The sequence below is a fragment of the Tenrec ecaudatus genome, chromosome 1, assembly GCF_050624435.1.
Source record: "Tenrec ecaudatus isolate mTenEca1 chromosome 1, mTenEca1.hap1, whole genome shotgun sequence".
Taxonomy (NCBI): domain Eukaryota; kingdom Metazoa; phylum Chordata; class Mammalia; order Afrosoricida; family Tenrecidae; genus Tenrec; species Tenrec ecaudatus.
In genome coordinates, this window is record NC_134530.1 from 762,832 (window position 1) to 775,909 (window position 13,078).

The window sequence follows — 13,078 nt, forward strand, 5'->3', positions numbered from 1 at the left end:
AGGCGCAGGCGCAGGCGCAGGCCAGCGGGCCGGGGCCGCGTGTGGCATGTCGGCGCTGTGCTGGGGCCGCCGTGCGGCGGGGCTGCGGAGGGCCCTGGTGCCCGCGGGTCGCTCCGGCCTCCCGGCCGAGGAAGGTAACACGGGGGGCGGGAAATGGCAGACACCGCGGACCGAGGGACATCGCCGCGGCCGTGCTAGCTCTACGCCCGTGACCTTCGGCCTTTCGGGACCCCGGGTTCCTGTCACTCCCTGCCTTTTACCGTTGCCTCGTGGGCTTCTGGAGAGCTCCACGACTCTGCTGCATTCCCGGGGCCGACGGGGTCCGTTCTTGGCGGAGAACCGGGCACTTTGTCCTGGCGGTGCTGGAAGGCCGGGTGCTGACCAAATAGGGGCCTGATGCGTGTACCCACCCGCTGCAGCGTGGGAGCAAGGTGTGACAGACAGTCAGCCACCTGGGCACCCCCTCCAGGCAGTTCACCTCTGCCCAGCGGGGTCGCTGGAGTCAGACCTGAACTTCCGATCCTCTTTGTCCTACTTTGGGGCCCCTTCGCCTTGGTTTCCCCGTTTGAGGCTCATCCACCTGAGCACCCAGCGCCCCCTTGTCTCTCCTGCAGGGGCCCTTGGTAACTTGGGGAGCTGCAGAAGGAGCTCGTCAGCCAGCCCTTGTGAGCGAGACTCCCGGAAGGACTGGGGCCATGTGGAGCTGCTGGAGGGTGAGCCTGGGACCCCTGACTTGGGACTGCTGGCCCCTTGCTTGCTGCCACTACCCACAAAAGAAGAAACTGAGGCTGGCCCTAAGATGCAGCGGAGGGTGGTACCCCCCTGCTGGGAGTGGGTGGTGCGACGGACAGCCCAGACCCTGCAGTGTGTTGCTCTGTCTGGTGCAGTCAGTCTCTGCAGGAAGGGGTCTCCCCGGCTGTGAACGCTTCCTGCCCAGAACCCCACAGGTGCTCCCACCTGACCGGCTGACTCAGCCTAGTTCTCGGGGTTGGCTCCCAGTAGTTGTGGTAACTTGGACAGAACAAGACAACCCAGGCCCCTGGGGTCTCCGATCCCTAGCTGCTGACCTTAGACCCCATCAGCTAACCCGAGGGGGAAAGGTGGGGTTGTCTTCTCAGGTCAAGATGGCCACCCTGGGGCAGTTCTACCCTGCCTTCTAGGCTCTCTGCAAGGCAGAATCCCTGTGCCAGGTTCTGACACCCAGCCCCAAGCACGGCCAAGTAAAGCTGTGCTAGTGAGAGAGTGGGAGGCCCTAGTGGTTATGAGTTCAGCTGCAGTCTGCATGGTCGGCAGTTCAAAGCCACCAGCAGCTCCAGGGAGAGACTCTGCTTTCTACTCCTTAAATAGTTCCAGGTTTGGAAACCCACAGGGGGCGCCATGAGTCACACGGACTCTGTGGCATTGAGAGAGGAAGAGTGGGGTGTGATGTGTACAGGGTGGGGGCTGGTGGATGGAGGCTGCATCAGTGTGGTTTGTGAAGTGTTGGGGAGGGGGGAGACTTCGAAGGTTGAGTAGGTGGTCTCTCAGGGTCAGTGTAATCCAGGCAGTCGGAACAGCATGTGCAAAGGTCCTGAGGCAGGACTGTCCTGGTGGGCTGGGGACATAGCGAGAAGTTCCTGTGGCTAGAGCCAGTGAGGAGCAGGAGAGGGGAGTGGGGAGGCCAGGGAGGAAACTGGCCAGGCCCTGCAGAGCCCCGGTCCTGGGGAGGACTCCGGCTATTACCCTAAGGGACAGTGGGCAGAGCTGGGACAGATCCTTTCCATCTACAGGGGTGCCCTCTGGTGGCCCCAGAGAGAATAGATGGGCAGTGCCAGCCAGAGGTGATGGACTGGGGCCGCAGAGGAGGCCAGGAAGGGGTGTAGGGTGTGCAGAGTGACGGTGCGTGTGTGTGTATGGATGAAGGCAGATCGCCAGGGGAGACAGACTTTGTGGACATCTCCATTGAGTTGGTTCTGACTCATAGCAATTCCTGTACAGGGTTTCACAGACAGTGTATCCTCTGGGAGCAGGTAGCCTCACCTTTCTTCCTGGGAGCAGCTGGTGGGTTTGAACTGCTGACCTTGGGGTTAGCAGCCCAACACCTAAAAGCAGAGGCATGGAATTAGGCCTGTGGGGCATGGTGGGCCCTGTAGGATGACCGGACCTGGAAGGAGGGGCTCCCTCTGACAACCTCACTCATTGCCCCTGCCCAGTGCTCAAGGCCCGGGTGCGTCAGCTGCAGTCCGAGTTTGTGTCAGAGGTGACGGTGAAGACGGTAGACATGGCTCGGTTCCCGGGAGGCGGTGGCAGTGGCGGTGTCCAGCTGGCCTTGAAGGCTGAGGCGGCAGCGGGCCCTGAGTTCTGCAGCCGCTGGGCGAAGAAACTGGACAAGGACAAGCGGATCATGCAGAAGCGCAAGAAGCAGCTGGAGGTGAAGATGCAGGTCACTGCTCAGAAGCAGGCCCGGGCGCGAATGCCCAAGGCCCTGCGCGTGGAGCCTCGACTACAGAGCTTGCAGCTGGCCAGCCGCCTGCACCAGTGGGCACGTGGGGGCCCTGCCAGCCCCTGGGAGGAGCAGCTGGAGCAGGTGCTGCGAGAGGCCCCCCGGAAGCTGGGCCAGGAGAAGGCGCAGGGCACGGCTGACAAGGGGCCCGAGAACCAGCTCTCGGGCCAGCAGCAGAAGCTCCTGACCTTCTTAGAGGGCTGCTTGCTCACCGACCACCTGCCCCTTGCCCACCACGTGTTGGTCACCCAGCATGGCAACTTTCGGCGCCGGCGTAGTCTTACCCTCAGCATGTACAACACCGTCATGCTTGGCTGGGCCCGCAAGGTGAGTGGCCACTCGGGGAAAGAGTCCATTGCAGGCCTCCCACCCTGTTTGTTTGCTAGGAAGGAGAAGAGCTTCGCCTGTCTCCCAGTCACCCCCAGGAGCATTTGTGTTTAACCTTTGCCTTCATAGCGTAACATTGTAGGTCTTTCAGATGTACATTGTGCATAGCTCTCTGAGGACAGCTGAAAGTGAAAAGAGAGTGGAGAGATGTGTTGGCCCACATTTTAGTACAGTTTCTTCTGCCCTGGGGGCTATAATTAGTCTAACATGAAATGCAATGTGGGCGGGTGTCTGGGCAGCCTACAGGTGCATCCTCAGGATAGAGATTCGAGTGCTTTGGGCTTAGTCACAATCCCCTGAGGTGGTAGGTGAGATGACCAGTGTGAGATGCTTCTTTTCTTAACAGATGTTTATGGCTATGAGTTTTCCTCTGAGTGCTGCTTTAGCTGCACCTCACTCGTTTTTGTAGGTTGGGTCTTTGTCATTCATTGTGTACTGCTTTCTATGTTCCCACTTTCATATTCCTGGACTTTGTAGTTCTAATTTAAGAAGTGCCATCGTCAGGTGACCTTCAAACCATCTGCTGTCGAATCCATTAAGAAGCATAACAACCCTACACGGGGCTCCTGAGAGTGCGGATCTTTGCATGAGCAGACAGCCTCATCGTTCCCTTGAGGGGCAGCTGGTGGGTTTGAATCGCTGACCTTGCAGTTAGCAGCCTAAGGGATCATCTGTGTGGATAAGGATCACCTTAGCTGTGGTCCCCTGTGTGACAGTCACTAGCCACCAAGGTCTCTTCCTAACTGGTTTAGATTTTAACAGACACATGTATATGTTTACATTTCACTGAGACTGAGGTCAGAACCAGGTGCCAGTTCTCAGGGAGGGCTTTCTCTGTCGGCTCTGGGGAAAGGTCTTTGTGTCTTCTGCTCTGTTCCTGGGCACCCTGGGGGTCTTCGCTGGCACGCTGTCTATCGCCCCTGCCTCTCTGTCTAGCTTAATTTCATGTGTGAGTGTGGGTAGACTAGAGAAACAAATCCATGGACACACATGTGTACAAGGAAGAGTTTAGATACAAGAGCAATTGAACATGGAGAAAACATCCCAGTCCAGCCCAGATCAAATCCATAAGTTCCAATATTAGCCCATATGTCGGATACCAATCTATAAAGTCCTCTTCAGACTCACGAAACACATGCAATGATGCTGAATGTAGACGGTCACAGGCCAGTGGGTGGAAAGTCTTTGGATCCAGTGTCATTGGAAACATCTAGGCGCTGGCAGGGGTCTCTGCACCAGGGTGGGTCCATGTGTCTTGTCAGCTCCTATGTCTCCCAGCGTGTGAGCAGAGAGTCTCTCCCGCCTCCAAGGAGGAAGTCCTAGATTTCCCAGAATTCTCAGGAGAGGGCCATGCCTGCAGGGAAGTCTCATTGGCTATCTCCAGATTGACAGCCTAGACTCTACCCCGACACTCTTAATCCTTTAATTGACACCAGATCGGTGACGACCACACTTCAGTACGTGTTTTAGCTCTGTGTTAGGATTGGGGTGAAGGTTGACAGAGGATGTTGGTTTCCATTCTGCAATACAGACTGCATTTTGTCTCTTGGCATCCCCGTGTGACGGCGCCCTGCCCCTTCCTGCCCACGTTTCCTGTTTCCCTGCATCCCCCTTTCCTGCTGCTGTCCTTAGGTCTCCACGGTCGATTGTTGAAGGCGGCAGACCTCGCTGGCACCATAACAGGCCTGCCTGTCGCTTGGCCGAAAGTTCAGGTCCAGCTTTGCTGTGTCGAAGGGCCGTCGTCTCAAGGTTCTTCTGACTCTGCCACTTGCTAACCGCCCAGCGGGCCTGGGCGTTTATACATGGTTTTCAGTTTTATTCTACGTTTTCCTCCCACTTTAGTCAGGATAAGAGCATACGGTGTTGGGCTGCCAACCACAAGGTCAGAAGCCCGAGGCCGCCCGCTGCTCCGTGGATGAAAGATGGGGCTTTCTCCTTCCGAGTAAAGAGTTGGCGTCTCGGAAACCGGGGCAGTTCTACCCACTCGTGGCTTCTCGCTAGGATTCAGAATAGACTTGATGGCAGGGAGGTTGAGAGTTAAAATTTTTTTTTTACCTTTTTTTGTTTTTTAATCATTTATTGGGGGCGCATACCACTCTTATCACAGTCCATACGTACGTCCATCGTGTCAAGCACATTTGTGCATTTGTTGCCATCATCATTCTCAAAACATTTTCTTTCTACTGCAGCCTTTGGTATCAGCTCATTTTTTCCCTCCCTCCCTCATGAACCCTTGATAATTTATTAATTTGTTTTTTTTTTTCACGGAGTTTGAGGGGTTTTTTTCCTCAATTTTTCATCATGATCAAATTACTTTTTTCTTTTTAAAATCATTTTGTTGGAGGCTGAGTTTGTTTTTAAGTGTTTTCTTTTTGAGGGGCCTTGAGTTTTCCTATTCAGGATCTTCTGTTGTGACCCCCCCACCCCTCACACACGATTTCAGAGCCGTCAGTATGGTTAGCCAGTCGCCGTCTAGTTATTCTGGTTTCCTGGTTGTGGCAGTCAAGGTTCCTGTCATCTAACGGTCCTTTGGCTAATTGTCCTTGATTTTCCTCGTTTTCTGCTCCAGGTCACGGTTAGACCAATCGTGGCACCCAGACCATGTGGTTTCTTTTATTTATTTTTCACGTGGTTTCAACTAAAATGAAACGTCACACCTGGTGCGTTTCCACGCTTGGCTAGCGGAGCTGCAGTGGACACGACTCCGTTGCGGCTGCGTTCTTTCTACTGGACGGTGCTGGCCTGCAGTGTGTAGCTGACCTATTTTTCTCTAAAGTACTCTTCAAGTGAAACACTTTTTTAAAAGTTCCTTACAGACTTCTCTAGGGATCCTGGGCCATGGTATGGGAAGGTATTGGAGAACCTGGTTTTTCGAAACCTTTAAAGACAGGTCTGTTGTCCACACTCTGAAGCAACCAGTAGATTCCAGAAGAAACTACAAAGGAAACTAGGAAATACTCAGAGGTGAAGGAAGACAGATGCGTGACATCTCGAAGCCGAGGGGGTGCAGCTAGAGCAGTGCTCTGAGGGAAATGCATAGCCACCGTCACAGGTCACGGCCATCGTGATTCTCAGAGGGGACAGTCACAGCCGTGCCCAGTGTTTGACAGAGACTGGAAAATCACTTCTGTGACCTCACATCAGGAAACTAGAAAATCAAAGGGAACCCAAAGCAAAGCAGCAGATCAAAACGGGCGCTGAGTGGAAGCAGGAGGGAAATGATAGAGATAGACAGACACAACCAGAAGTCAGCCCTTTGAAAAGATTTTTAAAATATCGTTGCTCGGGTGGCAGTGAAAGCCGGTGTCTGGACAGTCCTGAAACAGTGCACGCTGGAGCCATGGGTGGGGAAAACAGCAGCACATGACACGCTCCCCCACCCCCAGGGTCCTCCTGCCACCTGGCTGCGATGCCGGTGTGTTTGCCCGTGCCCGTTCTGGGCCCCTGTCCCAGTTGGTGGTCCTTTGCCCCCTGATTCCTTGGCTGGAGAGAGCCGTGGGGCAGGGCCCTCACCTGACCTGTCTCCCTAGGGCTCCTTCAAGGAGCTGGTCTACGTGTTCTTCATGGTGAAGGATGCAGGCCTCACCCCTGACCTGGTGTCCTACGCGGCTGCCCTCCAGTGCATGGGTCGACTGAACCAGGATGCCAGCACCATCAGGAGGTAGGGGTTGTCGGGATGTTCCACCCCACCCCCAGGGCCTGTGTGGGACACCCCCTGCTGCAGCCATGCCGGATGGAGCCAGTATTGCGGCATGCCCGGGCAGGGGGCCCGCAGTTTTTCCTCATAGGGAAAGGCTAACAGAGGGCTGAGCTCCCAGTGGTGATGGCACAGATTTGAACAGAGAGGAGCAGGAAGGGGGTTCGCAGGGTCTTCGCAGCCCGCCTGCTTGGAGCATATGCCCAGGGGGCGCTGGGAAGAAGGGGTCACTGTGGGAGGATGTGGCAGGACAGGCCCGGGCCAACCCTGGTGGGTTTGTCCTTTGGGGGTGTCTGGCCCCGGTGACATGCGTCCTGTGTGCCCCCACCAGGTGTCTGGAGCAGATGGCCCGGGACCGCCTGCAGCTGCAGGCGCTCTTCTCCGCTGTGCCCTTGTCCGAGGAGGAGCGGGCTGCACTGCTGAAGGCCCTGCACAAGGTCAAGCCCTCCTTCCGGCCACCGCCACCGCCCTCCCCCCAGGCCAACTCGTCCCCCTTGCTCAGGGACATCTACACCCAGGTGCGTCCAGCCCGAGTGCACCCTCCCCACTTCTGTGGGTCCCCCAGCCCAGGCCCTGCGCTCAGGTGGCTTCTGGGTCCCAGGTCCCTCTCTGCCTCTCGAAGGGCTAAGCATGTTGTGGTCTGGGTGTCTGCCCTCAGCAGGGGGCAAAGGGGCCCCGACTAGAGGTCTCCTGAAGCGGCCAGAAGGTTGGAAGCAGGGAACGGGGGTGGGGGGGAGCTCCTCACAGGCCCCCGGCCAGCATGTGTGCGGGGATGTCCCTGTGTATGTGTGTGCACACCCACGCGGCGGTGTGTGTGTTAGTGTAGAGGCATGGGGTTGGTGTGTGGTGGGGTGGGGATGTGGGCAGTGTAGAGGGTCGTGGCATGTGGGGTGGAGGTGAGGATATGGGGGTGGCGAGCAGGGGGTGTGAGGGCAGGGTGTTTGTGTGGAATTGGGGGGATATGTATGCGGGTATGTGCAGTGGGGGGGTTGTGTGTGTGTTGGTGGGGTGTCAGCCTCTGTGGAGATGGGGATGTGCGTGGGAGGTGCGTGTGGGGGCGGTACTTCAGTTTGGCTTTGTTGAGATGTCATTCTCACCGGTCACTCATTTAAAACAAACCATCCTGGCTTTTAGTGTGCAGAGGGCTGGGCAGCCTGGAGCACCTCTGTCTTGTTCCAGAACATTCCTTCCACCCAAAGGGAAGCTGTGTTTGGCAGCAGTTGCTCCCCAGGCCCCCGCCACCCCAGGCAGCCATGAGTGGAGGGTCTGGCTGTGGGCACTGGCCTGGGCTAGAGGCTCCTGAAACTTCAGTTGTCACTGGCTGTCTGGCTGGCTGCTTTCTGCCAGAGCGCTTCCAAGCTTCACCCATGCTGTGCTCTGTGGGCAGGGCACCGTGGTCTCACGTGGTGCATGGACAAGTCACCATGTCTGTTATGTGGTGTGTAGATAGGGTCATGTCTGTCATGTGTGTGGACAGGGGCACTGAGTCTGCCTCGAGCAGCCTGGGAGGGGGCCTGGCACCCCTGCTGTTGGCAGGCGGCGGTTCCTGTGTGGACCGATGTAGTTTTCAATTCTGGCATCTATATTTAGCTTGTTTATTTTGGGATGGTCACACACTCACCCAGTTCCATGGTTAAAAAAGAGCGAACATCTGGGGACAGTGGGATGAGCCTGGTGGGGGTGTGCCTTGCCCTTCCCTGCCCAGTGCCCTCATGGGGGGTCGTGAGGGGTGGGGGGATGGTGCACCTGCCCCTCCTTTCCTTGACTTGGAAGGTGATGGTGCCCAGAGGGCTGGCGTTCTGTCCGCAGGGGTGAGGGCCCAGAGGGGGTACATCTCTTGCCCTGAATGTAAGGATGGGGTCCCAGACAGACATGCTGGATCCCCAAACGCTGAGGGTGGGGGTCCTGTGCTGACCTTAGCCTCCTGGAGCCAGCTCTGGTGCTCAGCCCCCTCTACCCCCCAGGACGATAATGTGTCCTACCCGAAGCTGCACCTGCCGCTGAAGGAGCTCCAGGGGCTGTTCCAGCAGCAGCTGCAGGTTGAACTGGCCACCACCGTCCAGGTCCAGTCTGTGGAGAAGGCCCCGGAGCTGACCAGAGAGGTCCAGCAAGCGGTGAGGGCCCACCTCCCACTTCCAGGGCCCTTCTTGGAGAGACTAATGCAGGTCCCCCATCTCTTCCCACTTCACCCCCAGTCTGGACACGCCCCCATCCACTGACGTCAGTGGGGGAGGAGGGAGCTGTGCGGGCAATCTTCCAGCGGTTGCCTAGGCTGCTGCGAGCCAGCACCTTAGTGATGGCCCCAGCTCCCCCAGGTGTCGCGTGCTCCGCGGTGACCACACGTGCCCTGTCCCCAGCGGGAGACGCTGCAGAGCCTGTGGGCCCAGTGGGAGGCGGCACTATGCCAGAAGCTGCAGGAAGTCAAGGCCGAGCTGTCGCGTGAGGCCTTGTCCGGGCGCCCGTCGCTGTACCCACACCTGTGCCTGTTGAGCGAGCGGGAGATGGCGCAGATGCTGCTGCAGGTGTGACGCTAGCTAGGGGCGGGGCCCGGGGTGGGGTGGGGCTGGACGGGCAGGTCTGAGTTTCCAATTCGCCAAAGGCCAGACCTGCTGTGAACCTGACTGACACCCCCCCCACCCCCCCCACCCGCGTCCACTACATCCCCGCCACCCCTCCCCCATGGTGCCGGTCACCCACCAGGGAAGTAATGCTGCTCCCCTTCCCCCAGGTTCTGCAGGTGCTGCCCCCCCAGGGTGAGTCGCTCATCCACCTGGCTCACGAGCTGGGCATGCGCGCCTTCAACCGGCAGGCGGTGCAGCGGAAGCAGCGGGAGGGGCAGGTGCAGGTGCTGCAGCAGCGCTACTTCGAGTACCTGCGCCTCCTGGCCTGTGACACCCAGGTGAGGGCAGGGTGCCAGCCCGAGCCGCATGGGCTCTGAGAGGGAAACTGAGGCCCAGGTGCGAGGTTGTCTGTGGGGGCGGAACTCTAGGGCTCTAGCCATCTGCTGATTGGTTCCCTGCCCTCACAGGTGGACCCGCCCCGCCTGCCGCGGCAGCACTGGGAGGCGCTCTGGGGGCCAGGCCGCGACCCCCGCCCGGAACCGCCGTGGCCACTGCCGCTGCTGGTGCAGCTGGGCAAGCAGCTGGCGGAGGTGCTGGTGCAGGCCGTGCGCATGCCCCGCAACCTGGGTGCGCCCGCCAGCGCGGAGCAGCTCATTCCGGTCCTGTATCACGTGTACTCCTTCCGCAGCTTCCGCCAGGTGGGGCCCGGGGCCCGACAAGATGCCGCCAGAGGGCCTGGCCGGGTCCTCTGATCTCGTAGGCCTGACGCACCTTACCCCCTCCTCAGATCGGCATCGTGAAGCCTCACCCGGCCTTCTCGCAGTTGCTGGCCACGGCCAGGGAGCCCATGCTGACCTTCGAAGCGGCCGAGGTGCCCATGCTCTGCCCCCCGTTGCCCTGGACCTCCCCGCACTCTGGTGCCTTCCTGCTTAGCCCCGCCAAGCTGATGCGCGCTGTGGAGGGCGCCCTGCAGCACCAGCAGAGCCTGGAGCGCTGTGCACCTGCCACCCTGCACGGGGCCCTCGACGCCCTCACGCAGCTGGGCAACTGTGCCTGGCGCGTCAACGGCCGAATCCTGGACCTGGTGCTGGCCGTCTTCCACGATCGCGGCAGTGCCCGCCTTGGCGTGCCGCCCCCGGCCTCCGAGGCTCCCCGGCCACCTCCCCGCTCCCCGGCGCCCGACACCCCGCCTGAGCGCCTGGCTGAGCTCCGGAGGGAGGCGGCTCGCTGCCTGAAGGCAGCCCGCGAGCTGCGCAGCCTGCGGGCCGATGCACTCTATCGCCTGTCGCTGGCCCAGCACCTCAGGCACCAAGGCGCCTTCTGGCTGCCCCACAATATGGACTTCCGTGGCCGCACCTACCCCTGTCCCCCCCACCTCAGCCACCTGGGCAGTGACCTAGCCCGCGCCCTGCTGGAATTCGCCCAGGGCCGGCCCCTGGGCCCCACTGGCCTTGACTGGCTCAAAATACACCTGGTCAACCTCACGGGCCTGAAGAAGCGCGAGTCGCTGCAGGCGCGCCTGGCCTTTGCCGACCAGATGCTGGACGAGATCCTGGACTCGGCTGACCAGCCCATGACGGTGGGTGGGGCCCGCCTGCCGAGCGCCCTGCAGGTCCCGGTTCTGTACCTCTGGCCATCTCTCTCTGCCCAGCCTGCTCCTCGAACTTCCAGTCCGGACCACTGGCTGGCTTCTGGGACAGGGTGGGCGGGGCCTCACGTGCTGCCCCGTCCATCCGCAGGGCCGCAAGTGGTGGATGGAGGCAGAGGAGCCCTGGCAGGCGCTGGCCTGCTGCATGGAGATCACCCAGGCCCTGCGCTCCCCCAACCCGGCCAGCTTCGTCTCCCACTTCCCGGTCCACCAGGTGGGCTGAAAGGCAGGGGCACCGTGGTGCAAGGGGTGGGGGGTGGGGGTTGCGGGGACGGCCCCCTGGACTCAGGGCCATTCCCTCCTCCCCCGAAGGACGGTTCCTGTAACGGCCTGCAACACTACGCGGCCTTGGGCCGGGACAGCGTGGGCGCCGCCTCTGTCAACCTGACGCCCTCGGACCTGCCTCAGGACGTGTACAGCGGGGTGGCCGCGCAGGTGGGCGCAGGGCCAGGGTGGGCTTCCGCGCGTGGGGCATCGGGATGGCAGGGGTGGGCTGTGTGGTCGCCCCCCTCCGACATCCCCGCCCCCACGGCGCAGGTTGAGGTGTTCCGCAAGCAGGATGCGGAGCAGGGCATGCGCGTGGCCCAGGCGCTCGACGGCTTCGTGACCCGCAAGGTGGTGAAGCAAACTGTGATGACCGTGGTGTACGGCGTCACGCGCTACGGGGGGCGCCTGCAGATTGAGAAGCGCCTGCGGGAGCTGCCGGACTTCCCCCAGGTGGGCGGCGCCAGGGCCCCCCTCGTCGGGCGGGGCGGGGGGAGCGGCGGGCCTGGAGCCCCCCCCTGACTTGTGGTGCCCGCAGGAGCTGGTGTGGGAGGCTTCCCACTACCTGGTGCGGCAGGTCTTCAACAGCCTGCAGGAGATGTTCTACGCCACCCGAGCCATCCAGGTGGGAGCTCAGGGCGGCCTGTGCAGTGGGGGCGCGGGGGGGTTGCGGGGATGGGGTGCGGGGGGAAGGCTGTTACCCCGGCCTGAGCCTTCCCGTGTCCCGCAGCACTGGCTGACGGAGAGCGCCCGCCTCATCTCCCACATGGGTTCGGCCGTGGAGTGGGTCACACCGCTGGGCGTCCCGGTCATCCAGCCGTACCACCGTGCCTCCAAGCTCTTGGTATGTGATGGCTCCCCTGCCACCCGCCCCTAGACCAGGCTGAGGCCCCGACTCATCCCCGCCCTCCCCTCCACCCCAGATCAACGGCGGTCTCCAGAGCATGACCTTCAACCAGAGCACGGACACTACCCAGTGAGTGGCAGCCAGGACCAGGGGTGGGGTGGGCACGGTCTGGACAGGAGAGGGGCCAGGATCGTTGCCTGGGGGGTGTCCCATGGGGGTCCTCATGACCTCACCACCCCTCGCCCCTGCCCAGGAAGCCCAACACCATGAAGCAGAAGAATGGTTTTCCTCCCAACTTCATCCATTCGCTGGACTCCACCCACATGATGCTGACAGCCCTGCACTGCTACAGGTGGGCGGGCCCTGGGGCTTCCAGCCAGACCCGGATGGGCGTTCCTCCGACACAACCCAGGGGGTGAACCATGAGAAGGGGGTGCTGGGTGCTTGGGCCCCGGCGCAGACGTGGCAGGTGGGGACAGGATAAGGTGTACTCATCCAGTTCACGGTAAAGAAAGGGCAGTGGCAGCCGGACCCACAACTGGGCTAGGGACAGGGCCCCTGGGCAGTAAGGAGAGGGCAGGCAGGAAGAACGTGTCAGCCCACCTCACCGGCCACCACCACTGCAGGAAGGGCCTGACCTTCGTCTCAGTCCACGACTGCTTCTGGACCCACGCAGCCGACGTCCCCGTCATGAACCAGGTGCCTTGTCCGCCATTCCCTGCCCCCAGTGTCGCACCTGACCCCGGGCTTGAGCCCGGATAACGCCACCTGCGTCCCCCAGGTGTGCCGGGAGCAGTTCGTCCAGTTGCACAGCCAGCCCATCCTTCGAGACCTGTCTCGGTTCCTGGTGAGGCGGTTCTGCTCAGTGTCCAAGTGAGTGCCCCCACCCCAGGCCCCGGGTCAGGGTCAGTGCGCCCTCGAGCCCCGCTCACGCTGCCCCTCTCTTCGCCAGGTCTGAAACTTTCTCCAAGAACATCCAGGCACGCAAGCTCTTCCAGACGCTGTTAGACGTGCCCGAGACAGGTATGACGGGGTCCACGCTGGGGTGAGGGGGCAGGGCTCCTGACGCCACACCCATACCGTTTCTCTCCCCACACCCCTAGGGACCTTCGACTTGGAGCTAGTGAAGCGCTCCAAGTACTTCTTTAGCTGATGACAGCGCCCCCGTGTAAATAAATCCACCACCACCCCG

At 60.7% G+C, this 13,078-nt stretch overlaps 1 protein-coding gene across 1 annotated transcript; it reads left to right on the plus strand.

Moving 5' to 3' along the window:
• Positions 1-13,078, plus strand: POLRMT (RNA polymerase mitochondrial). The gene is made up of 21 exons (XM_075544026.1): positions 1-134; positions 615-713; positions 2,193-2,809; positions 6,400-6,530; positions 6,898-7,084; positions 8,531-8,680; positions 8,924-9,088; positions 9,295-9,465; positions 9,595-9,825; positions 9,915-10,706; positions 10,867-10,989; positions 11,088-11,210; positions 11,313-11,492; positions 11,578-11,664; positions 11,770-11,883; positions 11,963-12,015; positions 12,140-12,238; positions 12,513-12,585; positions 12,668-12,759; positions 12,839-12,909; positions 12,990-13,078. The coding sequence occupies exons 1-21, from the start codon at positions 47-49 to the stop codon at positions 13,037-13,039; spliced, it is 3,696 nt and encodes a 1,231-aa protein (XP_075400141.1). The 5' UTR covers positions 1-46; the 3' UTR covers positions 13,040-13,078.

What these genes read in the sequence shown, in the direction of transcription:
- POLRMT (XM_075544026.1), top strand. Translation starts at nt 47, where the DNA reads ATGTCGGCGCTGTGCTGGGGCCGCCGTGCGGCGGGGCTGCGGAGGGCC. An exon ending in CGGCCTCCCGGCCGAGGAAG is followed by an intron (nt 135 to 614) that starts GTAACACGGGGG and finishes TCTCTCCTGCAG; the next exon opens with GGGCCCTTGGTAACTTGGGG. An exon ending in CGGTTCTGCTCAGTGTCCAA is followed by an intron (nt 12,760 to 12,838) that starts GTGAGTGCCCCC and finishes TCTCTTCGCCAG; the next exon opens with GTCTGAAACTTTCTCCAAGA.